Here is a 25339-nt window from a genome sequence, read left to right on the forward strand (position 1 = left end):
CCTGGTACTGCAGGCTTCTGCATCCTCTGGGGTTGGACACTTTGGAGGGGTAAGTGGAGGGGCACTGTGTACCTCTCCCTTTTCCTTCTACCCCTCTACTGCTCACAGGACTCTGTTTAGAGACCCTGCTAAACCCCAGGAAGACATCTTCTCTAGCACCATGCCTGCCTTCCTGGGACCATTCTGCCCTTCCTTCCCCAGGGTAGGGCTGGACAAAGGCGGGAAGTGTGCAGCTACTGGGCTTGTTAGTTCTGTGCTGAGAACAGGTGAGGGAAGGTGCGCATGTTGCTCCTCTGGATGTGTTAAAAGAGGTTGCAGGAGAGCCAGAACCCGGACATCTGTGGTGTCAGCAGACAGCGTGGATTCTCTCTAGCTTTTGTGGCCTCCATCTTCTGTACTCGTTCTCATCTCAGTCCTGACTGCAGGGCACTGGGGCACATCTGCATGTAGATCTGCACTGTTTGAGATCTCCATGTTAGAGCTTGCCAGATTTAGCAAAACAGATGTAAGGTATGATGAGTTATTTTGGTAGAGTTGTCTGTCAGAGGGACATCTTCTAATGTTAAATGGGCTGGAAAATTTTTCCCTGCCTAGAAACGGCCTTTTCTCAGTTATATCAACTCTGTTTAAATACCAGAAGCTGATGAGTCTTGCCTATAGTAAGGTTGGTATATGGAGAGGGGGACTTCCCTGTCATTGCCCAGTGTAACTTGGGATAAGAAAGGGATAACAAACAAAAAATGTGCCTATTTGAGGATTTTCAAATTAGTTAGTGATAGTTTAGGATACTGAGAAGTATCTAAAGCAATCACTTAATTTCTTCCTCAAAATCTGTGCTGTTTGCTGGCAGCAGATGGATTTCTCGGAGCATCTCAGTTCCATGTGCACCGGTCAGTGCTTTGGTTAACATGCTAAGCAGCTACTGACTCGTAAGAGCAGTTTTTCTTTTGTTTTCAGCTACATAGGCATTAAGCTTTACAGCTTTAAGTAAATGAATGAATGAGCAAAGAAGTTGGACTGCTTTTAGGTGGTTGCAAGGTTGGATCCCTATAGCGAGAGCTTTCTAATCTCTCTCATTCCTTGACACCTTCATCCCTAAAATGGGCTTCATCCCTAAACCTGGGCTTTGCTGAAGAGCTTTTAAAACCAACTTCCAGCTGTTAAAATATTCAGCTTATGCCTGATGGGGCTGACACTGTCTTCGGATCACATTTCTGCTTTTAGAATGCAGTTCTTGCTTTGATCAGCAACACAAAGTGATCAGGTACATTTATTATTCCACAGATATGAGCTGGCAATAGGTTTCTCATGCATCAGCTGTCTGATGGAGGGAAAGCAAAGTAAGGCAGGAACTTTGACGATGAGGAAGAAAAGGATTGCACCTTGTTCCCCAGTGGGTTTGTCCAAAAGAAGTAAGCAGAAAGGCACTTGGAAACTCAGACAAAAAGACAAAAAGATTTGCTTCAAAGTGTAGACAGAGCATAGCTTTAGCTGTACCACTCAGATGATAGCATGTACTTTTATGATGGAGCTCAATCACTGCGTGCTTTTGGTTGCTTTATAAAAAAAAAAAAGGGGGGGGGGCACCGCAAGAAGAGGGAGATTTCACAACACACTGTATTTCCAGTGCTCACCCTTCAAAAAGAAAGTAAATTTATCAGTTATATCAGTGAACAGAATGAAAGTCTTGAAAATGTATATTTGATTTAGAGTCTTATACGAGTCTTTAGGTGTTACCTAGGGAAAAGTTTCTCTGAGTGGGATGTGAGATGACAGCTTCCCTCAGAAATACAATCTTCATGTAAGAAGTACAGACTTCTGCCATTACGTCTGAGTCCTTTCTGCCATAGTGGGAGGTAGGAAGATGATTCTCGAACTATGCAGGGGTTTCTATATTACTTTCTTTAAGTTTCTTTGCCCGCTTTCACCAAAGAGCTTCTGATAGACATGATCAGATACAAGACAGTGGACAAAATAAACATGGCTCAATGTAGCGTAAAGATTTCTATGTTTCCAGCCCATTTCTCCAATCCATTTTTGTAAAAGAGGTGTCCTAATTCTAGTGTAGTACTAAAAGGGGATGATAGTCTTCATTTGAATTACTAAATCAGCTCTTGATTTGCACTAGAAAGTTGATGGTAAGTGAAATAAAAGCGGTTCCACAGGATTTTATTATTATTAATAAATAGTAAAAAACCCCCAACAAACCAGCCAAACAAACAAAAAACCACCCACAATAGATCCAGAAGTGGATCTGTTTGGCTGCTCCTTTTCCTAGAAGCAGTTAGACCTTCCGAGGTAACTATATTTGAACTTCACTGAAAAGCCTTATAACTTAATAGCAGCAAGTCTAGCAAATGTATCGGTACTTCACAGAGATGGTATTCATTGCATGTCTTAACACGCATGCAACACAGCCAGCATGCAGCTGCAGGGCATGAGAATGTGTTCTTCCTACTTGGAGCTGATTTGGGTAGAGCTTGCCAAGCTCCAGTTTTCTGTCTTTGGACTTTGGCTTTCTTTCTTTCTTTTTTTTTTCCTTTTTTTTTTTTTTTTTTTTAACGGAATGCCACAGTAGACCACATGGGACAAATATTTCCCAATTTAAAAATTGCTGGAAATTGTCGGGAAGGTGTCGGCAGGCGTTTGTGGATCTTTTTTTTTTTTTTTTAACGGAATGCCACAGTAGACCACATGGGACAAATATTTCCCAATTTAAAAATTGCTGGAAATTGTCGGGAAGGTGTCGGCAGGCGTTTGTGGATCTCTTTCAGCAGTGCAAGTGCTCCATCTACAGGTCAAAACAGCTGCTAAGAGCATTGACCAGCATGTTCAGAGTGCTTTCCTTCGATTATATTAATAAAGGACAATGCAGCTAAAAAGCTACCTCACAGAGTCCACCGGTGTGATTCTGAGTAACCAGTTTTCAACAGAAAATTGTGAACATAAGTTCACCTTCCAAAGGATAGTTTCTTTTTGAAAAAAACTTGGCTTGTTGGTTCAGTGAGAAAGGGTAAAGTTGCTGCATGTGAAGTGGGGTGGCGGCAGGGAGTTAAAAAAAAAAAAGCTGTAGAAGTTAAAAGCAAATGTTGGCATGAGGGGAAAAATGAGTGTGAAGTTGCCATGTGTAAGTTTAGGTGGGCAACTGGAAGATGATTTCCATCACTGTCAGCGTGGTGAGATTTGAACAGTTTCCCAGCAGTGAGATGGGATCATTTAAAATGATCTGGATACATTTGGGAGTGGGATCATGCAATAGTAGCTGTGGTATCACGGTACTGGATTTGGTGACTCGAGTGGCACCTTTCAAGCCAGCAGTCAACAATGTTGTTGGGACAAACAGTTAAAACGTTCAAGAGGGCAAAAGCCTCTTACTTATAAGACTTACTAATAAGTAAGTCTCTTATTTTTGAGGGGTTTTTTTTGAAAGACCCAAGTCGAATGGCTTGTGAAAACAAAACAATGTGTTCTTACAGAGATCTGGACAGATCAACAGCAGCGAGGAGTTTTCCCATATAAGCCTGCCAGCGTGCCTCCATTCAGAGTTAGAGACACATTCCTGGGTAGAAGCATAATTCGGTCAGCGTGTCTGCTAATTGGCCTCTGTGGCTGCCAGTATAGCAACAGATAAGGCCTTATTTACCCAAGAGAGAGAAACACAATCTTGAACACATCTTAAACACAGTTCAATTTAAGGACAAGAAGTAGAACATTAGGAAAAATGTTCTTAACTCGTTTAGTTTTATTCCTAGGTGGAGATGGCAAAATTGTTTAATAAAAAGCAGGATACTTACTAGGTATGTGCATGCTGTATGTAGAAAGAATGAGAATGGTGTACTGGGATATCGTCATCGGTCTGATACAATACACGTTAAGCAGCTGATACTTTAAGATTTTTCTAAAGGGACAACTCAATAACTGGTATTTAGGAAGAGTCTGAAGAGATGACTGGGGAAATCACTGACCCAATGACGTTAGTTTTTGATAAACTGTGGAAGAAAAGGCACATGTTCCAGAAAAGTGCAGCAAAGAGTTGCTTGTCCAGACATCTGTCTGAAACAAAACAGAGGGGAAGCTCCTGGGATATCAGTGGTGCCCTGAGAGCTGAAATGACTCTTGAGAGGGTTTTATGGGACGTAATTCTTGTCAAACAAGTGTGACTTTGAGGCATTACAGGTTTGGGTTTAATAGCAACACTGAGTGTATACATAAAGGCTTCACAAAAGCCTACCTTGTTGCTCCAAAATAATGTAACTATATAGCATATCCTTAGAGCATGTGTTAAAAGGATTAAGAACCAGTTAGCAAAGCTTTAGTAGTAATAGTTAGTGGGAATCCCTATCAAATAGGTGTTTGAGATTCTTTTCCTCAGCAGTGATCTGTGCTATTCAGTGCTCTCATAAAGGTCTGGAAGCAATTGTGGTGACAGCTGTTGAGCAGCAGTGAATCATACACAGCAATGCAGATTTCTTGGGGCCTCTTTCTGGAGAGGAACAACAAAAGCATTTCAGTAAGGCAATTTGAAATTACACATCTAGGAATAAGAAACACAAGGACTTCCAACAAATAAGGGACTGTATTCTTGAGTCAAAAAAAGGGTTTTAGTGATTGTAGTAGACAAGCAGTTCAAAAGAAATTCTCAGTGGGATGGGTAGAAGGCCTCCTGTGGCTCTTGATGGTATAAAAGGCAAATACTCAGTAGAGTGGGTGTGGATATACAGAAATACACATGCACGCAAACTTTTTTCTTTACACAGTGTTGAAGAAATTGATCCTGGAATACTTGGAATAATGTATCCAGTTTTGGTGCCAAGATTTCCTTTTCTTTATTTAAAAAAAAATAAAAAATTAAAAAACACCCAACCAAGCAAACCAGAAAATATCAAGAAAACAGTCTAAAGGCTGAAGGAAATACTTTGAGTTCTGGAAGTCCTTACTATAGTTTTATTGTAGTAAATAAACACCTACAGGTAGAGAAAAGGTTGGAGACTAAGTCTCTAAGATCTGAGACGTGTTCTTTTCAGCAGAGAAAGGAGATGTAGTAAGTAGGAATGGCAGAAATTTTCCTCAGAAAAGGGGAAAAGAAATTTAAAAAAAAAAAAAGCATGGCTTTAGTGTTGGGAATTAATTTTAAGCAAACAAAGCAGTTGGTTCTCTGTTCTGTGGTATCTTTTAGAAGGAAGCCAAGAGGATGTGCTGTACACGAGATGACTCTGCTTAGTAGTGGGGGAATGGTGAGAAATAAAACAGCCTCTGATGAACAGGCGGCGAGACCAGTGAGCTCAGGAACTGGTAACACAGTGCATGACATGCAGCACTCCCCCCACCCCCGTTCAGCTAAGTTACCAGCTGCCCTCTCTTAAAGAAAGATAGGTGTATGTCTTAGTCCTTTCCCTCCCATCTCTAGGAGTTGGAAAAGGTCAGTCATGAAGATCTTGGCTTTCTAAGTGAGACTGTCAGTGGGTGCTAGGGTGCTTCCCACACACCTGCAGGCTCAGCAGCTCCTCAGCAAATAGATATCCTCCAGTCACTGTGCTGTAGTCAGGGAGGTCCTGCATCCCCAGGTCTGTGTCTGTGCTCAGGTGTAGTAACAGCATTAGCTAAAGAAGCAGAATGTTTGATTGCTTATTGTGTGTTTCCTGGGCTGCCTAAGAGCAGAAGAGGAATGTGTGCTGTGCCATAATCTGGGCACAGATTTATTATTATTATACATAGTAACAATATATTTCTGAGTTCTTTGTTCCAGATCTTCACACAGAAGAAACACTGTTCTTACTCCTCATCAAGCCCCAAGCTGGCTAATAAGGAACAAATTCAATGTATTCCAAGCACAAGGCAATCTGTCTTAGCAATTATCGTAATAAAGTCTAGTCAGCAATAAATCCTGGTAGTCAGAAATGATTTTCCTTGAGTTTCCTGATTAGGGAATGCTGTTCAATTATCTGGATTCCAACGAGCAGCTGGCATACATGCTGCAGACAGAAAGGGAGAGTGGGGGAGAGGTCTTTAATTATCTTCAAGTCAGCAAAGATCAGTGTGCTGAATCAAACCAGATGGAGTGTATAATCCACTAGCAATACTCGTGATTGGGTAAATATAATTATATGGCAAAGAGGAGGAAGGCAAAGCAAATGGAGAGGAATTTCCTTGTGGGTAGACTTTGAATGTTGGTATATTTACACTGTCATTGCTAGCTAAGGTGGAAGCATGAAGTGTAAATACAGCGTCAGAGTGAACCTTTCTGTGGTGACTTGCAAGGCTGCTCTGGGGAAGCGGCAGGGTTTGGGTTGGGAAAGTCAGTTCCTTGAGGAACCTTGTGCTTTGTGTTCTGCTGGTAGTGGCTGTGTTAAACAGATGGTAGATTTGTGAGTCTCTTGGTTCCAGAAGGCACAGGTTTAATTCCTTTCCTGAGGTGCACTTAAGGCATTTCTGCAGTGACTGCAAATCAGGCTGGACTTGTTGGACAAAGTAATTGAAGACATTTTCTGGACAGCTACGAGCTGGTGAGATGTGTGACGAAGGCACTGTACAGCTGTTGGATGGAGTTACAATACTGGTAGGAGCTCAGTATTCTTTCTGGTTCCCAGTTGTGAGGTTTGCAGTTACACTCCCAGCATCTCCACTCACCGCCAAGTGGTAGTGAGGAGGACTGACCTGACAAGCTTGTCAAAGCCCAGTAATCTAGAGAGGATCTTGTCAGGCTTAGCAAAGTGTGCATGGAAGACTGGCATGGGGTATCTCTGCCACTACTTCTAAGCCCTGATGATAAGGGCACTCTAACTCTTGTAATTTGTCTAACTCTGAAGTGCATTTTAGTGACTGATTTTTCATCTTGTTATGTCGGTGTGAGTATTTGAACAATAGATGGAAACAGGCAGCAAGAGCAGCATCTGAAAAGCATTTGTTCACCTGGGGATGAAGCACTGCTTACCGTCATACGGCTGTATATCTGTTCCCCAGTTAGAGCGTAAATGGTACAAGGTAAGCAAGAAATGAATCGAGTGTCAGCCGTGTGTGTAGAGGCTTCTCCTCCTTTTTGTCTCTCCTGTGTGGATAGGAGCTGTACTGAATACACCAGCAGTGGCACTAAACAGAACTTTGGGTAACCCAAAGTACTGCTTTAATTTTGTGGCAAACTCTTTCATAGAGGCACCACGCTTCCTTACTTGAAGGGTGACTCTCGATACCAAAAAAAAATGCTACGCATGGAGGAACGTAGAGGTGAGGCGAGTTTTGCCACACTGTATTACGGGGAGATTAGCTAGTGCTCCAGCGGAGCTGTGGTCACAGGTTCACTCAGTCTAGATCTGATATGCTGGAGGCAAGGGGCTGCCACCAGTGTGTATTTCTGGTTCTGCAGGTACCCTTGCACAACTCATAGTGCTCTCAGGTGACTTTGGACCTCTGCTTTTCAACTGCCTGTTTTCCTTTAAACACGATCATGAGAGAAAACGAGCATCCTGCAGTGCTTGCCTCCTCCTAATTGAAACAAGCTAGAAACAAACTGGGTTTTCCTCAAATGCAATTCCATTCCTTATTGTAACTTCCCTGTATCAGTCCCCCATCCCTGTCATCGTTGTCACCCTCCCAAGATCAGTCTGAAGAAAGGCTGAGTGGCAGGAACTTGTTCTGATGCTGTAAGAGCACATCCATAGGTGATACGCAGCAGATGGTGATACCCAGTGGCATGGGGCTGCATTGTGCACAGGCTGGTATCTGCCTGTAGTGCAGACTACAGCTGCAGCTTCAGCACAGGGTGGGGTGGACAGTCCCCACGTAAGCCTCTGTGTTATAGTGCACTGTGATGGCTGAGTCCCCCCAGGCTACTAATTCAGAGCAGGGCGGTAAGTCTTGCACTGGAAAAGCTGGCTCTGCTTATTGATGAGAGCTAGACACAGGTGCTGGGAATTGCTTTTAAGATTGCTGTTGAGAAAGTGAAGGGGCAGGTTGGACACCCTTGAGTAATGCCTTGCAAACGTGGCAAGAAGTTCAGCGAGAAGCCAGAACATGGTGGGCTTCTACAGCAGCTGCCCTTGGCATGTTACAGCACTGAAGGAGACATCCTGCACCATGTGGCGTGACCATGCCAGCTGGAGGAATGTGCTTCCTGACACGTTTCCATTGAGCTATACATGGTGTATGGCTGAAGTTACAGGCATGTATTGATAGGGTTGGCAGGGTGGGGGTGGAGGGCAATGGGACAGTTTGCCCACCAGAAAAACCCTGTTGTATTCAGGCTAATACAATTTTAAAAATTGGGGTTTGTAGAAAAGGATTCAAAACTACTTTTTCCATTCCCCCTGCAGCCATCCAAGTTTTTCTGATTTAAGCTAGCTCTTTTGGGGTGGAGGGAAATCAGTCTCAGACTGATTTCTATCGATGTACAGTCACATGCTTAAATATGTACTTTGAAAATTAAAAGGGTGTGTGTGTGCTGCAAAACCCTTTATTGGCTGAGGAGGCAAGAGGCATATGGCACGTATTTATTCTTTCTGGCTGCTTCCTTTTCCCCTTTTAGTTGTCTCCTAGGATTTGGTCTCATTTTCCAAACCTGAGCAAGTTCAAACAAACAGACAACTGTAGGAAACCGAATACACAGAAAGCTCAGTTGAATGCCATAGAAATATGTAAAACTCTTTATTTCACAGCTCTGTGAATAATAAAGATGCTCTGGCTGAGAGGCTTTTCTGAGAGTCCCATAGGAGTTTGGAATTCATTCCCAACTCTGAAAGAGACCCAGACATAGCTTTGTAGCAAGCATTATTTGAGAAACACTAACTTTTCTGAGTGCTTACTATGAATGTATTGGTGTAAAACTTAATCAAATGAAGAAAACGGACATAGAAGCACCTTGTAGTAGTAGTAGGTAGAGTTGGAAAAAAGATACAAATCTACCTTAAAGAAATGACTGAAATACTTTACATTTAACAGAAGTGTCTCAGTTTAGGGGTTACTTTAATATCATGATTAACAAGACCAGCTTGGAGGAAGAACTCTTTACTTCTCTTTTCTAGAAGCTTTTCAACAGTATCCCAACACTTGAATACAAGAATAAGTGAAAAATGTACTCTAGGCAACTCCATTAAAACATCAGTTATCATCAGACCCAAAGTAATGGACGTGGGAGGCATGGGTAAAGAACAGAAAAGGCTTTATTATGTTAGACAGATCTTACTGTTGCCACTGTACTGGGAAATTCACTGTAATCTCAGTTCAGGTAACATTCAGTAGAGAGTAACTCCCAATATCTTGGGTCAGTAGGTATCAGTGCCACACTGAGTTATGGTATATTCTTGAACGGATTACAGAAGATTTGGATATGCAAAACAGTTTATATTAAAAAAAAAAAAAAGTTTTGCTTCCTAAGATTGTGACTGGATATTTACTGCTTTGTACATGCCCCACCCCTTTCATTTCCTTTACAACCCATCCCCCAATAGCTAAATGAAAGAGAAATCTTAAAAACATATTTTTCTGCTATTTGTTTTCTAGTAAGGCAGTGAAATCTTCCTTTTAAAATAAAGTACTGGGCATTTTTTAGTGTGAACTTCTCATCAAGAGGACAAGCTGCTTGTATCCAGAGATTTGGAACAGTGTCATCACTTTGCCACAGAAGTGGCCTTTCCAGTCTGAGGGATCCAAAATTATGTTGTGACCTCTGTAATCCCCATTTTCTATTTTTTCTTATCAGTCTTACTAGTTTACAGGAACAGGCCATCAGTGGTATGGATCAGAAGCAGCTCTATTTCAGTAATCATCTTACTCTGAGATTCCTTCTAGATGGAGCTGTCAGAAGATTTTTCTTTTAAGGCCCAAGTGTATGCATAGATCCAAAATAAGTGACTATTCTCCTCTATGATTGTTATTCTTGTGTGTAAATAACTAGTGGCTTCACAGGAAAAACTGGAATAGTTCACATTCAGAATGATTAGTACCATGTGCATTTTATAAGGTACTTGAGAACAGGTACAGGACTCTTAAGAGTACTGCAAAAGGTACAAAATGTCACAACATGTGTTTCTGGTTTCTTTCTATATCAATTGTGAGCTAGATTTTTTTTTTTTCTTAATAAGAGCTAAACAGAAGAGCACAGTTTCTGTTAACCAGAAGGAACAAAAATATTCTCCATAGCTCACTAGATCTTGTAATTTAAAAAAAAAAAGCATGCAGTGTGGGTGTTTAAGTGTACACATTAACTATTAGAATGGAGGAGCATAAATAAAAACTGACATTTAATTCAAAAATATTTTCTCCTTATTCAACTCCAAAGAAGGCATTGTAAATATTGTGCTGAATTTAAGAGGTTACTTTATTTTCTATCTTCTGGCTTCTAATAATACGTGGAAAAAAAGAAGCCAAATATGGTTCTAGGTAAGAGAGGGTCTTGTTTTGCAGAAAACTTGCACTTTTCTTGTTCTGAGGACTTGGGCAGATTCTTTTCTGACCCACCCGCCATCCAGCCTAAGCGATCCTCCTCTACTGCCCCTGTCCATCCCTGGATGAAACTGTGGTGTACAGCTGCAGCCCACCTGATCCTGTGCCATTCCCTGTGCTCCAAAGAGGCAGAAGTGGTTTGTAGCTGAACACAGAAAGGGTGATCTTACATGTGTTGTATTAGCTGTTTAAAATAGGCTAATTAACATAGTACGTAATTACTGTAATTTGTTGGCAGGCACATTATTGTTTTTTACACTAGAAAAAAAGTCCTTCTAGTGTAAGTCTGCTTATCCTTAACTAGAACAGTTTTGATGGGAAGCATAAGCCACTTGTAATTTACAGAGCATCAGGGAGACTATGTGAATTTAAAACCCCACAACGTGGAAAATACCTAAGCTGATAACTCATACTCAGTAAGTCCATGGTTTGATATCCAGCCCCCCACGTTTGCATAGCTTTCCCTCTGGAGAGGGGGGAGATTACAAACTGTCCTTTCCACTACCTTTCTAGAATTACCCACTTTTGATACACTTCTGGTGAGTATGTGTGGTGGTACTGGTTAGTTTACTCACCTTGTCAACAGTGCCAGCAATGTGCATTTAAGGGACCCTGGCTATTTCTTTTAACTTTTTTTTTTTTTTTTTTTTTAGAGTTTGGGTTAGTGATTTGGGCCCTTTCTTGAGCTGGCTGGAGAGAGCTGCTTTTCTGTTCAGTTGCCCTATTGAACAGTTTAAACACTACAACTGCTGTCTTTCAGATTCCTCCAAAACATTTATAGGATGTATAATACAATAATTCTAGAAGAATATCTTAAGTCAGGATTATCTTTAGTGGGAAGCTCTTACAGCACAGAACATTTACCTGTATAAAAACATGGGAGGCAGAAATGATCCCAGATTGGTTTTCTAAAGAAGCAGTGCATAGGGAGCTATATTTTACTACTAGAAATACTACTTTAGTTCTTACATTTCAACTCTTCAACTCCTCATGTTCTAGGGAGCGGACAATAATCCTACAGAATGAGGGAAACAAGGTTTGAGGATTTTTTTTTTAATTGGTATGTTCATAACAGAACTATGGCAGTATCATCTTTAAAAATTAAGACATGAATATGAATGATAAAACTAGCCCAGGGTAATTAATCCTTGCAGGAAAATGTTTTCTTGTCTGTGCACAGAATGAAACAAATGCAGGTGAAATATTCAGAAACCCCAAAATCAAATTAGGACTGTAACATGTGCAAGCAAAAAGGATGATCAAAGGACTGAGTGTGAACTAAAGCTTAAGACCTAAGAACTCCGAAGTTTTTATTGATGTGACAACATCTCTGAAGAAGAATAAAGTTAATGAAATTTACATGATGAAAAACTTTGAAGTTTCCACAGATTTTTCATTAACAAAAAACATTCATGAATCAGTGAACCACAGCAATAGTAAGGCCCTACCAGTTTTGCAGACTGATTTAAACTTTGAGCAGGAAGGAAGGAGGGCACTTTGATTCAAGTCAGATGGGCTAGGATGAACTGAGCTGTCAAACTCAATGTTCTGCTCACTTTGTAAGCTTAGGCATTTGTATTTAGATGGACATTTAAATAGATTGTGGTAGCTTTACATTAAGCCAAACCTTCAAAAGTTGGGCAATAAATGAAGACAGGAAATAGAAAATCTAAGTAATGCTGGATTTGTTACAAAATCAAGGGCATACTGAACAAATCTGAGAAGCATTTCCGACTGTTTGAAAACCTGCAGATAAAACAGTATCCCAAATTCAAGGCATGATTCTGAGCTTTTTAACGTTACCTGGAAAAATTACCTCCATCAGTTGAGGTTAGGACTTAATGTTCTAGCCAAAGGCTGAATGGGTCTGTGATTTCCAGGCTCTCAAGTTAGATCTGAGGCTAACAGGATCTTCATCAGTGGTGGAGGTAGCAACAGCTGAAGGAACAGGCTGTGGCTTTTCCAGTGGATTTTGAAGTTTTGTTTCTGAAATGCTAAATTCCATCATGGGCTCTTTCATCTCCACCACAGGTGCAAAAAACCAGTAATGCTAATTCCAGCAATCCAGATCCTATTTCATATGCAGAAACTAACCCAAAGGCAAGTAATAAAAATGCATACATCATCCCATTCAATTATTCAGCAGTTTTGCAGACATACCGGAAAAAACTAGCTTTCAATATAAAAATTGTCTATGAAACAGTCTAACTTGAATTTTTCTCCATGGATCATAATTCCACATGTGCTGCTGGATCTGTAGAAGAGAGAAAAATGAGCACGCTGTTTCCAGCTGCCTCAACTGGCAGATTGGTTTGAAAATTAGCGTATAAACCCCAAAGACTTGTTCTTTGCAAGGTTACCAGTGACTGAAGAACAAGTCACAGCCATTGTGTATAGTGGCACTTTAATTAAGGGTTAAGATAAGGCCGAGCTCATAAAATTGCAGGAACAGTGAGGGTCTTTAACAGAACTGGAACAAGCGTGCAATATAGCTCTCTGTTCTCTAAGTTTCAGAATCAGGTTAAGTTACACCAGCCTCACTCAGCAAGGCCTTTCTGTCCCATTAAAATATACAGATTATTTAACACATCCTCCATGCAAGCCTTTGCATGGTGCAAGCCTACAGTGAATGAGTATGCAACTTAACCCCAGTCCAAACAGGTGGGAAGAAAGTCACAGAAGCAGGGAAATAGTCAGAAAGATTACCATGTGTGTGCTGTCCGGGCATCTTAGCTGGTGTTCCCGTTTCTTTTTCTTTCCAGAAAAGACTATGGAGCAGTTTGATTTCTTGATCATAGTCCTGCCATTCTGGAACTATACGCATCGCTGCTTGCAACTTGGGCTCTTTGGTCATTGGGTTATTACACTGCAAACAAAGCATATGAACTGTTCAGACACTTAATGCATAAAAAAAGTTTATTTACTGAATAGAGGTATGCTTCCCCCTGGTGGAATTAATCTGTTGTTGGTGAGCACCACATGCCTGTATTTTAGCTAGAGTACAGTGTAAAGTCTCTTTCCAAATTCATAATAATGCCACTGCTCCAGGTAAGAGAAATAGAGAAGCTAAAGGAAAAAAAATGAAGTGCTGAAAACAGTAACAATGCAGGATAAGGTGCCTAGATCTGAGGTAGGGAAGAGCCTCTAAAATTGGTCACTGTATTTTATTGTGACATAAGAATGAGGGAGCCATACTGCACTTACCAGATCAATGGTTTTTGCTCTCTTCTTTGAGGAATCATCACACCATGTTTCACACCACAGCCACTCCTGTGGGAGTGATTTAATTGGCACCTGGTGGATCATGTTGTTAGGCAAATCCTGTTGTGAAGAACAAGAGTTAGTAGCAGTTTCACAGGGTGCAGGGTGGGAGGAACAACCCCCTCAACCAGAGAGTATAGAGAAGTTTAACTTTTGTAAAGAGTGTTTTTCCCAGTGCAACTAAAAAGTGATGAATCAACTTTTCATTCCATTCCAAACAAAGCCCTTTGGAAAAAAACCTGCATACTACAACTGTTAATCTTATTTTGTTGAATTATAATAATAAATTAGTTATTTAGCAAACAGTATTAAGGCAGTAATATGAATCCAGTATCAAACCTGTACTGGACCAGTTTGGAAGACTATTCTGATTAAAACCATTGTGTTATTTTTTCCATCTGCCACAGTACAAGCCTTATTTCTATGTTAAGTCAGTGCACAGTAAAGCACTGAGAGCTGGATAGCTCAAGAAAAAAGTACCCAGTTGTGTTATATATGTGTCTTGGAGTATATTGGAAAATTTGATAGTCTTAAGACATTTAAGGGGAACGTGTTGTTTCCACCCACCAGTTATATTTGATGCTATCAATACCTGCCTCATTTGAAGGCAGGGCATAACAGGACTGCCACTGGCATCTGGCTGTGATTGAAGTTTGGCCAGGAAAGGAGAGGTCCCAACCTGCCATCATACCCCAGTAAAAGAAAACAAACCAAACACAAAAACACACCTGATCAAGGTTGGACAGACTGTTAGGATCCTGACTAAGACCCTGATATTGTCCTCTGAGTCGGTCTCCAGCTGCTATCTTTCTGAACTTCTTCAGGTCCACAACATACAGAGCACTACATGGAGATGACGCAATTAGTAATGACATTTGACTGATGGGTAACTTACTGCAGCCCCAGTAGACCCCGAGACATAATATGCTAAAACAATCTCTTGGTGGCAGTACATCAAATTATCTAATACAAGGCAGGAAAGCAGTTCTAACAAGGTCATGGCACGTATGAAAAAAATTTTTCAACAAATCTATCTTAGCTTTGCTGTCATGCAGTCCCTTCTTCCAACATTTGTTATTAACAAATGAAGATGTCTGGTTAGTTAACACTTCAGTTCTTTTAACACTTCAGTTCTTCATCTGTAAAAGTTGTAGCATACTGAAAGTAACTTCAGTGTCCCTAGTGCTTCAAATGGACCACAGGAACCTTAAAGAGGCAACAGTAAGCAAAAAGTGGTTCACTGCAGCATCGTATACCTCAGCTAGTTTTCTGCTAGTTCTAAGTAGTAGCAAAAGCTCTCCCCTCTATTTTGAAAAAACTGAATTCTTCAGTACCTGATGTGGTATTTTCTTCCAGCCAAATGACTTGCCCAGTATCCCGATTTCCAGAACCTGTAGCCATCCATTTCTCTTCGACTGTCACAGAACGGAGTATATCCATAAGGAGCACCATCTAGATTGAAATCTCTTAATTCCTTTAGATCTGTGCGCACAATCTGAAGGGAAAGGACATTTTATTTTTATTTGTAGAAGCCTGCCACGAGTTATTTTGAAATGGTGGTCAGGATTTAATTCAAACTGAGCAAACAGTTAAAGGAAGAATTACCTGTTATACTCTGCAGTCTTTTGCATTATGTATATGTAGCAGAAAAACAGCACAAAAGGTCTTGTTTCCCCTGCTCTTAGAGCTGGAACAACTAAAATAGAGCTTAAAATAATCTGACAGGGGTTGGTTTGACAGCTGAAGTGCCAAATTGTTGCTTAATAAGCAGCAAGAATTCTCACTATACATGAACTCTACTGTGATCCTTTGTGTCCTTTCCTCTTGAAAGTTTGCAAACCCTTGAGGGATGAAGGCTTTTAAAATGTCTTTTTTGACACAGATGTCGCAGTAATACTACTCTAAAAATACCACTCTGGTGGGGAAAAAATGCATTAATATCTCTTCTATAAACAGAGCAAAAACTGTCTAAAATGAGAACAGCATAGCTGGAAATTTATCTGAGGTGGTACTTCAGCATAAGTTGTAATGGTTTTAACTGACATGGGATCATACTGTACATATGCCAAAACACCTAAGGCATTTTATACTTAAGTGTTGATAATCTGTACTTCTCAGTTTCATATATGTTTTGAAGGAGTATTTTTGGCAGTTCTCACTGCACATGTATCCTGTACTTTCAAACCATTCAGGCAGTAAGCACATACAAAGCCTTATAGACACCGTTTGCTTTGCAGCAGGACATGTCTTCATGCACAAGGGATTTGCCTTCTCGCTCCTCTAAAAGCCACTCAGATCTGGCCAAGTTAAAAGCAGGGGGGTGGAAGGGGAAGGGTGTTTGGTGACTTAGGAAAACACCGTATGTGGTAAGTGATCTACAGGCTGGGAGAACCGACAGAACTGGAAAAATGGAAGGGTGAGACAAGAACCTATTTGGCAAACTAGCTGGAATCACAGTGAGTGAATGAGGAACCAGACAAAAGTAAAAGACAGGCCAACAAAACCAATCTTTGTGGGAACAGGCAGAAAAAACAGCACTCACTGAAGCATGCTATAGTTACAGAATCAACCTTCAGTCATGCCTGCGAAGGGCTCAGACTTGCAACCTTTCCAATAATACAGAAATTGTATTCAAGAACATACTATTCTTAGAGAAAAGAAAAAAGAAAAAGATCAAGTAATTCCAACCTCTGTTACCTGATCAGCATCCACAAACAGGATCTTATCAACAGCTAATGGGAAGAGCACATCTAGAAAGAGGATCTTGTAACCCCAGATAATACGCTGTTTCTCTGTTTGCTGATGAAGCCAGCGTGGCCATTTATACTGGACAAGTTCATACTGGAAGTTGTACTTCTCTGCCATGTATGGGATGAACTCCTGCAGAGGGAGGGGGAAAAATGTAGCTTATTTCAGTTCTTTGTACCTCTGCAGGTAAAAGAAAAGTGCATTACAAGAGAGAGACTTCAGTCCTATAATAAAGCACAGAACATTAGAAAATGAAATACCAAAGAATAACTGCAGTTTCGTTGTTAGTTCAAACAAAGACATAACCCCGAACTGAACAATCAGTACAAATTGTAAAGCCAACTATCATAAGACAAATAAATATTTTGGCATTTTTCCCCACACAATTACTTATGAGCCATTTTATAGCGATCCACAGATCAGTTTAAAAGAATGCATTACTCAAATTGTAAAATTTTGCAGATGGGAGAATTATTATTTAGGGCTGTACAAAGCAGTGTAAATGGGAATAATAAAGTGCGAGAGAAGAATTGGGAGCTATTTTTTACTAGAACAACTTGGCCCACTGTCAAATCAGTTGACATTTTCATCTGTGAGGCTTCCTCCGACACTGGGAGAGTACAGGTTTAGCCAAGGGATGCTGGTACAATACAGCCATTAAGAAGGGAGGGGGGAAGCATATTGTTGCACCACCCCAAGAGGTGACTGACAACAGCAGAGTCACAGCACAGCCCATGTTTGCAGCAATAGGGACACTGCCAATCACTTCCCCTTGAGTTCATGCTGAACAGGCAAGATTCTCCAAGAAATGCTACTTCCTAGTATTAAATGTTAAAAGTTGCAAATTCCTGAGCGTTTTGATATCCATTTACCTCTGGGTTCTGTTTTGAATCCTGCTGTTTGTTTTATGTTGTATCACATACAATTGATAAGTATTTCCAGGTATACTCATCTAAGGCCTGTGTCACTCTGCCATGCACTGCTCATGAACTCTAGTCAGTCTGAAACATGGTTTTAACGTCTCCTCTTATGAAGCTCTCTCCATACCTAGTCATAGGCACTGCTTCTCTGGTAGTTTTTCTCCTATAATCTTTCAACCCTTATCTATTAGATGTAGGTTTATAGCCCTGAATTTCATCTTAAATTCTACACCTTTATCATGCAAGTCACAAAAAAAAAAGTTCAGATTCTTTCAAGTATGATTTTCCTAGTATGTGCTGTTCTCTTAAATATTTACCTTCAGCATGAGTCCACTATCAACCTGTCTGTTATTTCTCAAAGCTTTCTAGGCAGAACCACCAGCTTATACCAACTTGATGCTTTGTCAAAATAGAAGGTATACAGACCAGTAACTGGACATATGTTTACACAATAGTATGATGCACAAGTTGCAACCTTTTTTTTTCCCCCTAAACTTTTCCCCATGATAGAATAAATTTCTAATTAGTAACAAACCTTGAACGTAGGCGATAAGTAGTTCTTCAGAAACCAAAACTTTAAAGGAGTCTTAGTATGCTTCAGCACAGACAACATCATTATGCTATCAAAAGAAAAAAAATAAAGCATTTAGAGGAACAACTGCCACCCACTAGAGATCAGCTGCGTAACAGATTACAAATTGCTGTTTTACATTATTAGACTAACTGCAATTATGTGTCAGGTAACTGATCTTCATGCATGAAGAAAAAGCAGGTAGCTTCAGCCTATTGCAAATTGTTTAATTTTATCTACAAAATTACTAAACCCCCAAATATCTACGTACTTCAACTAGTCAGAGAATATACAACCTGTTGGCTTTCACAGTCCTTTGAGAACAGAAGTTCAGATTGTTTTCCAAAGCAACTATGACTACGTTTGTATTTGGTTATATTGTAGTGAGAAAATTCTAGGACAGCAACATGCCATCTATTAAACTAAGTCTATTTTGAACGTATGAATGTTATGCAGACAAAAGTTCCTATAATACAGTAGATGCAAAATCTAGAGGATTTCTGAGCTGTTGCTTTTTTTTTTTTTTTTTTTTTTTTTTTTTATTTTTCTATATTTTTTGATATTCTTGCAAATTCTAACCTTTTTCCTTGTGGAAAGCAGGGCACCTCTACCATTTGAGATCCCCAGATTATAAATTCTGAACTAACCGTAGGAATCTTTCATATAGGTGTCCTGAAGCCACAGAGAATATATTTAGTACATCGTCTTTATCTTGTTTCACATCTTCATTCTTTTGTCCTCCTGTGAATCCCCTGAAAGGACAAATGTGTTTATATAAAGGACAAAATAGTAAGGCCCAGCTATATAGGAAAGAGTGCAACAGATTATAAATTGCTACAGTGTTGGTTTAATAGAGTACAACTGTGGGCTTTGGTGTCATCCCCCCCCACTAGTCAGGGTATCCTCCACAAGGCAGAGTGCTGCAGACACAGACATGGAAGACCCAATAGCTTATATATGAACATCTATTCAATTGAAAGATTGCTGGCTGAGATGCAGCTCCTGGAATGTTTTCAGGCTCCCAAGTAGCACTAGGGGTAAGGGAAGGTAAGCAGGTGCAAAGCAGTAGCTCAGTTCTCTAGAAACAGAGGGGTCCTATGAAAGATAAGGAGTTAGCAAGACCTAAATTCAAGCAGTCTTAATAGATGGCTGTGGAATATCACAGACCTAACTGTATCATGAAATAGTTTTCCAGTTTCAAGAGACTTGCAGGTTATTATTGAATTAGTTTTACCATTTGAGAGATTCCCAAAATCCAGATTCATTCTCACTGGTACCATCACTTAGTAGATCTTCATTCATCATATCTAGTTTTTTCTGAACCTGTAAAGCATAACACTGCTTTAGTGAGTGGAACCACATATTGGGCAAACAGCTATGGAGTGTTATTTTGACACTGGCTCTGTTTGTATCCATTTGAATTATGTCCAGTGAGCTGATAGGTAACCTAAGCTGTCTGGAGAAACAGGTCAGTAGCAAACAGACATTTTCAGAACAGATTCCAAAGCTGTTTTCAGACACCAAAGGCATGTTAGTCTAGATGGTTAAAATGCTTTGCTAAGAGGTGTTTCCTTGATGATGGAGTCTGGTAAAGAAAAACCCTCAAACAAACCAACCAACCCACCCCCCCCAGATAGAGTTGAAAAAAAAAACCCCCAAAAAAACCACCCACCCCCCCCCCCCCCCCCAAAACCCAACGCAACACCTCAACACCACTTTCTGTTTCTAAGAGGTATTATTGGCCACTGAGACTTCAAAGCAAATACATAGACAAGGCAGCAAATCAGGAAAATGTCCCAGAATTAACTCTAGCACAAGTTAATCCTGTGAGGAAGTGTGAACCAGATGCGTTATAACCGTCACTTATCTATCAGTTGTCCTCCTTAAACTTTTCAGCTGCAACACCTCAACACCACTTTCTGTTTCTAAGAGGTATTATTGGCCACTGAGACTTCAAAGCAAATACATAGACAAGGCAGCAAATCAGGAAAATGTCCCAGAATTAACTCTAGCACAAGTTAATCCTGTGAGGAAGTGTGAACCAGATGCGTTATAACCGTCACTTATCTATCAGTTGTCCTCCTTAAACTTTTCAGCTATGTCATTATCTGATAGGCAACCCTAAAAGACAGTGGATTACTAATTTACCTTTTTTTTTTAATGTATTCTCACCTACTCTGTATCAGATTGATAGAAAATTTATTACCAGAGGAGTCAAATTTGTCTGTAACAGATAGAATACTGACTCAATGGATACACTGAATGTTTATTACCAGACATATATAGGACATACAAAACTGATTGTTTTTTTCTTAAGTCATAAGCACAACTGAGTCAGTAAAATGTGAGCATAATTGTTTCTCATGGGCATACAAAAGGAACAGCAGTTACATGTCATTCTCGCCTGGGTGAAAAAACAAAAACCAAGTCTACAGGCAATTCTCTCCATTATAGATACTGTGATGTGAACTTTGTGCAGACTGCCTCAAATCATAGAATCATAGAATCATTGAGGTTGGAAAAGACCTCTAAGATCATCGAGTCCAACCATCGACCCAACACCACCACCCACTAAACCATGTCCCTAAGTGCCTCATCTACTCGTCTTTTAAATACCTCCAGGGATGGTGACTCAACCACTTCCCTGGGCAGCCTGTTCCAATGTTTAACCACTTTAACCACAATGTATGCTTGTAGGAAGGGATCATCAGGCTTTAATCAAAGTTTCTTCCCCACTATTGGTCAAACAGTCTTTTTTAAGAGCAACTCTAGTTTTTAAACTCACCTTCACTTTAATAATTTTGCTCTTGAAGTTATTCAGAACAACAATAACTTCACTAGCTTCAGGTGGAGAGTCTGTGCCGTCATGGCTGAAAATACAGTAAAATACTGACCTTTACTACATAGCAGAAATATGTTCTTTATTTCTTCTACACATTTTTCTACATGGTATTAAACCTTATCACTGTAAGACAGGTTTGAGACATGCAACGAAGTAACAAGTACAGGTATTTGAACACACACTTACTGGGTTTTTTAAATGAGTTAATTTATTTCATCTCACATAACTTATGTTCAGTACAAAATGTAATTTTGTGTTCACTACACTTTGGCAAGGGAACTGTTAGATTCACATATTACAATGCCTAACTACTTCAAAAGTTTCACAAGAAAAAAATTAAAGTATTTCTTATACTGTCCTACCTGTAGATTCTGTAGATATCCTCAGATCTGCCCTTTCTGAGTCTGAGAGTCCATGCACCAGGATTGGCTTTTAACTGGAAGTAACCCTGTAAAGCAAGAATATTTGTCAGTTTCCAGAAAGTGCAAATGTAGAAAACCAAGTTTTTAAGTAATGTATTTTGACCCACTGTTTTATATCTGAAAATAGTTATTTGTAAGCCAGCTGATTAACATAACCATAAGGCCTTAAAAAACCCAGAGAACAGGAAAAAAAAAAAACCCAGAAGTTCCATTCAAAATCGTTGGGTTTTTTTTTTCCGTAAGAGACAGGAGTATGAAAACGTCTAGCATTATTTGTTAGATGACAGAAAGTCTTCAGGGTGTCCTGATGGGAACAGTGCAATCCCAAAGTTTTTTCTGCGAAAGTTTTGTCTTTTGTGAAAGTGAGTGAGTGAATTTCAAAACACTAGTTGGTAATTACACAGCAGTCCATGAAAGGTCTGCCTACAAAACAAAATTCAAATCAATTTTGCAGCTCTACAGACTGGTACTTCAGCTACAGCAGGAAATAGTAACATAGTTTATATGTTACAAGATATCTCTTCTACAGAACATAAAAAAATTACAATGTGAAATTCAAATACTGCATACAAGTCCTGTTGAAGTTTCAGGTTCCGGATCTGAATTTCCAGATCTGAATATTTTCTTCTGTGATTTAGATTATTACACCTATAGAAGATAGAAATATTTGTAAGTGATGCTTAGTGTCCCATCCAGTTTTGTACGGTGACCCCAAATGCATGCAATTCCACAAGTGAAGCAGTCTGGGGAAGGCAGCACAGGGCATGTTCCTGGTCTCTTCATACCCCTTCACAGTATAGACGCTAAGCTGAGGAAGAGGATTCCCAGATACAGCACTGTATACTGTGGTACATACACTTTGGTTTAACTAATTAGAAAAAAAGACACCTCCAAGCCATTAAGCTTTACTGCCCAACATACACACACACAATGTGAACACACATAAAATAAGGGTCATCTTTTCTACAATAAGAAATATTACATCATTATAGCATATACTTTAGCTAAGAAAAGGTGCAGAGAAATAGAAAATGAGTGTAAGAATTTTAAAATAAATATTTAGCATCGGTGAACATTTTTTCCTTGCTTTTTCTTTAATACATTTAAAGAGTCCAAAAACCACAATAGGCAATTTATTCCAGTTTTTCACTAACATTACATATCAAGAAAATATTCCAGTGGCTAACTTCCCTTGCCATAATTTCAGTCCATTACCTCTCTCATTGCCCAGTGTGAAGACTGAAAACAGACTGATCCCTCATGCAGCTACCTTATAAAGGCAGCTGCAGGGAACAATCATATGTTTGGATTTCCGTCACCTTTTCTCAACTAAATTAAGCAATTCCTATTCTTTCACACTTCCTTTGTTTTCTAGAATGCCAATTATTCCTGCTGACTCTCTCCATTTGTTCCATAGATCTCCTGAAGAAATGGGTCCCAAAACAAGACAACTGTCCACCTAGGCTTACAGTACTAGAGTGGATGGTCTAAGGAGTACTCTGTCCAGAAAAAAAACAGAACTGTCTGACCTTCCCTGGAAAGAGGTTGCTTAAGAATATCAACATCGTTTTAAGATACTCCAGAAGACCCTTCTCAGCAAGCTGAAGGGAAAGGAGTAGATCTTGAAAAAGGTAAGAGAGAAATAAGTACACTGCAAGGTTTTAGACATCAATGTTAGGAATGATGTGGTCCTGATATATTTGCAAGCAACTGTGGGGTGTAACACCACATATCCATAACCCACATACTAGAAAATACTCAGTGGTTTATGCAAGTAGTTGTGCTGACTGTAGGACCTGTAATTTGTCGCCAGTTTCAATTGAATGCTTACCAAGTTGGCCATAACAATGGTATCAACGATGACAGGACTGGCTGAAGTTCCCAGTGTAAACTGGAGTCCCCGAGGTGGCTGTCCAGTAGTGATATCATAGCAGTGTCCCTCCAGAAGCAGATACTCCAATTCATATTCTGCAGCTACAACATTATCCACCTGTAAGAAGAAGATACTGCTGAATTCAGCACTAGCTCTAAAGTGCAAATTTTTAGTGATTCAGTTACTCTCTAAAATAGCTATAGTAATTAGATGACACACGCTTTATTTTACCAGAGTAATTTTATTAAACGAATACCTTGAAAGCCTCAAAGAGCTCAGCTCCTTCGAGTGATGAAATTCACACACATATTGTTAAGAGTGTCCCTGACCAAAAAGATTGGAATCTCAACTGCTAAGATGCTAGGATAAGGAAAAGGAAGGACTGTTGCTCTATTTCACAATTATTTTTTTTAACATTTATTGGAGAATGTAGTCAAGTAAGTGATCTGTCTGGCATCTCATAAAAGGTATATGATGGGCTCCAGAACTTTGACTCTAAACCTGTTTAAATCTAGTCTCATCTAATATCTATCATCCGAAGTAAACATTTTGTTTTGCTCTGCATTACTCTTACAGTGTGCTAGGGTACTGTCAGAAAGACCAATTCCTTTTTTCTACACCGAACAAAGTGCTAAGAAAAGAAAAAAACAAAAAACCCACAAACCCAAAAAACCTTGGGTCCCTACCAGGCTAAATTCAGATGTAGCCTGAGGACACTATGTAAGCAAAATATTAGTCTGATCTCACAAAGCATCTTCTCTCATCGCACATCCAAAATGACAGTTTAACTGCTATAGCACCAACAGACTGCATATTAGGAATTGGAAATTGTGCACCTGCAAAAGTAAAGCTGCTATTTATTTGGAGGCTCAGGATGGTACTTCGAATGCCTGAAGCATTTAATCCCCCTCTCTCTCAGCCTTTCAATTAATCTAGGGGGGCGCATGGGAATTGGAGGCTTGAAACGCGTAGTAGTATCAGCCATTTGGTGGTTCATTTATGACTCTGCACTTAGGTTAAGAGATGAAAAGCAAAAAAAACCCAAACAAAACAAAACAAACAACAAAAAACCCCCCACAACAACAGCAAACACCCAATTTCCTAGATTTCTGAATAACTAGTACAGGATTAGCAATATCAGACTCTACCACTACACTGCATCATATTCCCAAACAATATCAGAGATGCAAAAGTGAGAGGAGGCTAATAATGCAACATTCAGTGATAAAGTAACCCACATTTGTAATGACCACAAGGTTGTACAGACTGTTGCTTTTCAAGAGGCCTATTTGTAAAGGGTTTGACAATGTTGTTACGCATGCAGCAGACAGGTTTCTGTACTGCAGGAGTCACCCGCACAGCTGGGGCTGCTGTGGCCTGTCTTGGCAGACAAGACCCAGGGCTGGCTGGTTTTGGAGCCTGAACTTCCCTCTCACCTCTAGAGGTGGTTCCTCCAGGTCAGGGTTGAGGCAGATCGGTGGGAAAGCTTGTCCCACCGCTGCCCATGCCATACCCATTCTGCAGATAAATAGAGGACTTCAGCCTCCAGAGCTGTCAGTCTGGCATCTTTTGCATATGCTGGATTATACGTATAAAATTACTAATTTTAATATATATCTGTAGTTCTTCAAGGCCAACTACATAATGGCTTATTTCAAGGAAAAAGACTATTTGACCACTTCATTTAACTTTTATTATTTAACATTGCACTCTGAAGTCCAGTATTTTCTACTTTGCATCACACATGGATTTTCTAACTTTTAATATATGCGGTTTCAGTGCCCATCATAACATGTTAGTGTAATGCATTTTGTAACCACTTACTAGCCCACTATTTCTAGATCTTCTGAAAACTATTAAAGTTAACTGCTAGCAGCAAGAGGTTAATAATTAGCCACAGGAGTGTTTGCTGGTAACAAAAGCTGTGAAAATGGAACAGGTAGCTAAAACTGGCTTGGTGGCTTCTCAGAGCAAGGGAAAGTAAGTAGAATTTACTTACTGGAACAGGACTCAGATCTTACTTCAAAATTTCTAAACAGAGTTTAAAAAATAACAATCTTATTTTTAGTTGTGACATTAGCTGTAGGGAGCTCTAATCTGGAAGAAATAAATTGAAAAAGTTATTTAATGACCAGCAAAGAGTTTCTTTGTTTTTAGCTCAGGACACTCTGAAATCTTATATGTACACACTCAAAGCAGGAGTGTAGGATCTGCTTCAAGCCTACAGTATTTTTCAACCTGTGGTTCAGCCATCCCTGAGTAATTGAG

At 39.8% G+C, this 25339-nt stretch overlaps 1 protein-coding gene across 1 annotated transcript in view; it reads right to left on the reverse strand.

Annotated features, from left to right (window-relative positions):
* Window positions 1-11712: 11712 nt before the first annotated feature.
* UGGT1 (UDP-glucose glycoprotein glucosyltransferase 1) overlaps window positions 11713-25339 on the reverse strand; it is a 44974-nt gene continuing 31347 nt past the window's right edge. Inside the window, exons 30-41 of the mRNA XM_009284285.2 lie at window positions 23030-23188; window positions 21139-21224; window positions 20720-20804; window positions 19169-19257; window positions 18582-18686; window positions 17899-17983; window positions 16393-16575; window positions 15030-15190; window positions 14424-14538; window positions 13639-13755; window positions 13141-13300; window positions 11713-12688 (exon numbers count right to left, since the gene is read on the reverse strand). Coding sequence (XP_009282560.1) covers window positions 12663-12688; window positions 13141-13300; window positions 13639-13755; window positions 14424-14538; window positions 15030-15190; window positions 16393-16575; window positions 17899-17983; window positions 18582-18686; window positions 19169-19257; window positions 20720-20804; window positions 21139-21224; window positions 23030-23188 — 1371 coding nt within the window. The 3' untranslated portion in view covers window positions 11713-12662. The remainder of the gene's footprint in view (window positions 12689-13140; window positions 13301-13638; window positions 13756-14423; window positions 14539-15029; window positions 15191-16392; window positions 16576-17898; window positions 17984-18581; window positions 18687-19168; window positions 19258-20719; window positions 20805-21138; window positions 21225-23029; window positions 23189-25339) is intronic.

This window comes from Aptenodytes forsteri, unplaced genomic scaffold (assembly GCF_000699145.1).
Source record: "Aptenodytes forsteri isolate BGI_AS27 unplaced genomic scaffold, ASM69914v1 Scaffold278, whole genome shotgun sequence".
Taxonomy (NCBI): domain Eukaryota; kingdom Metazoa; phylum Chordata; class Aves; order Sphenisciformes; family Spheniscidae; genus Aptenodytes; species Aptenodytes forsteri.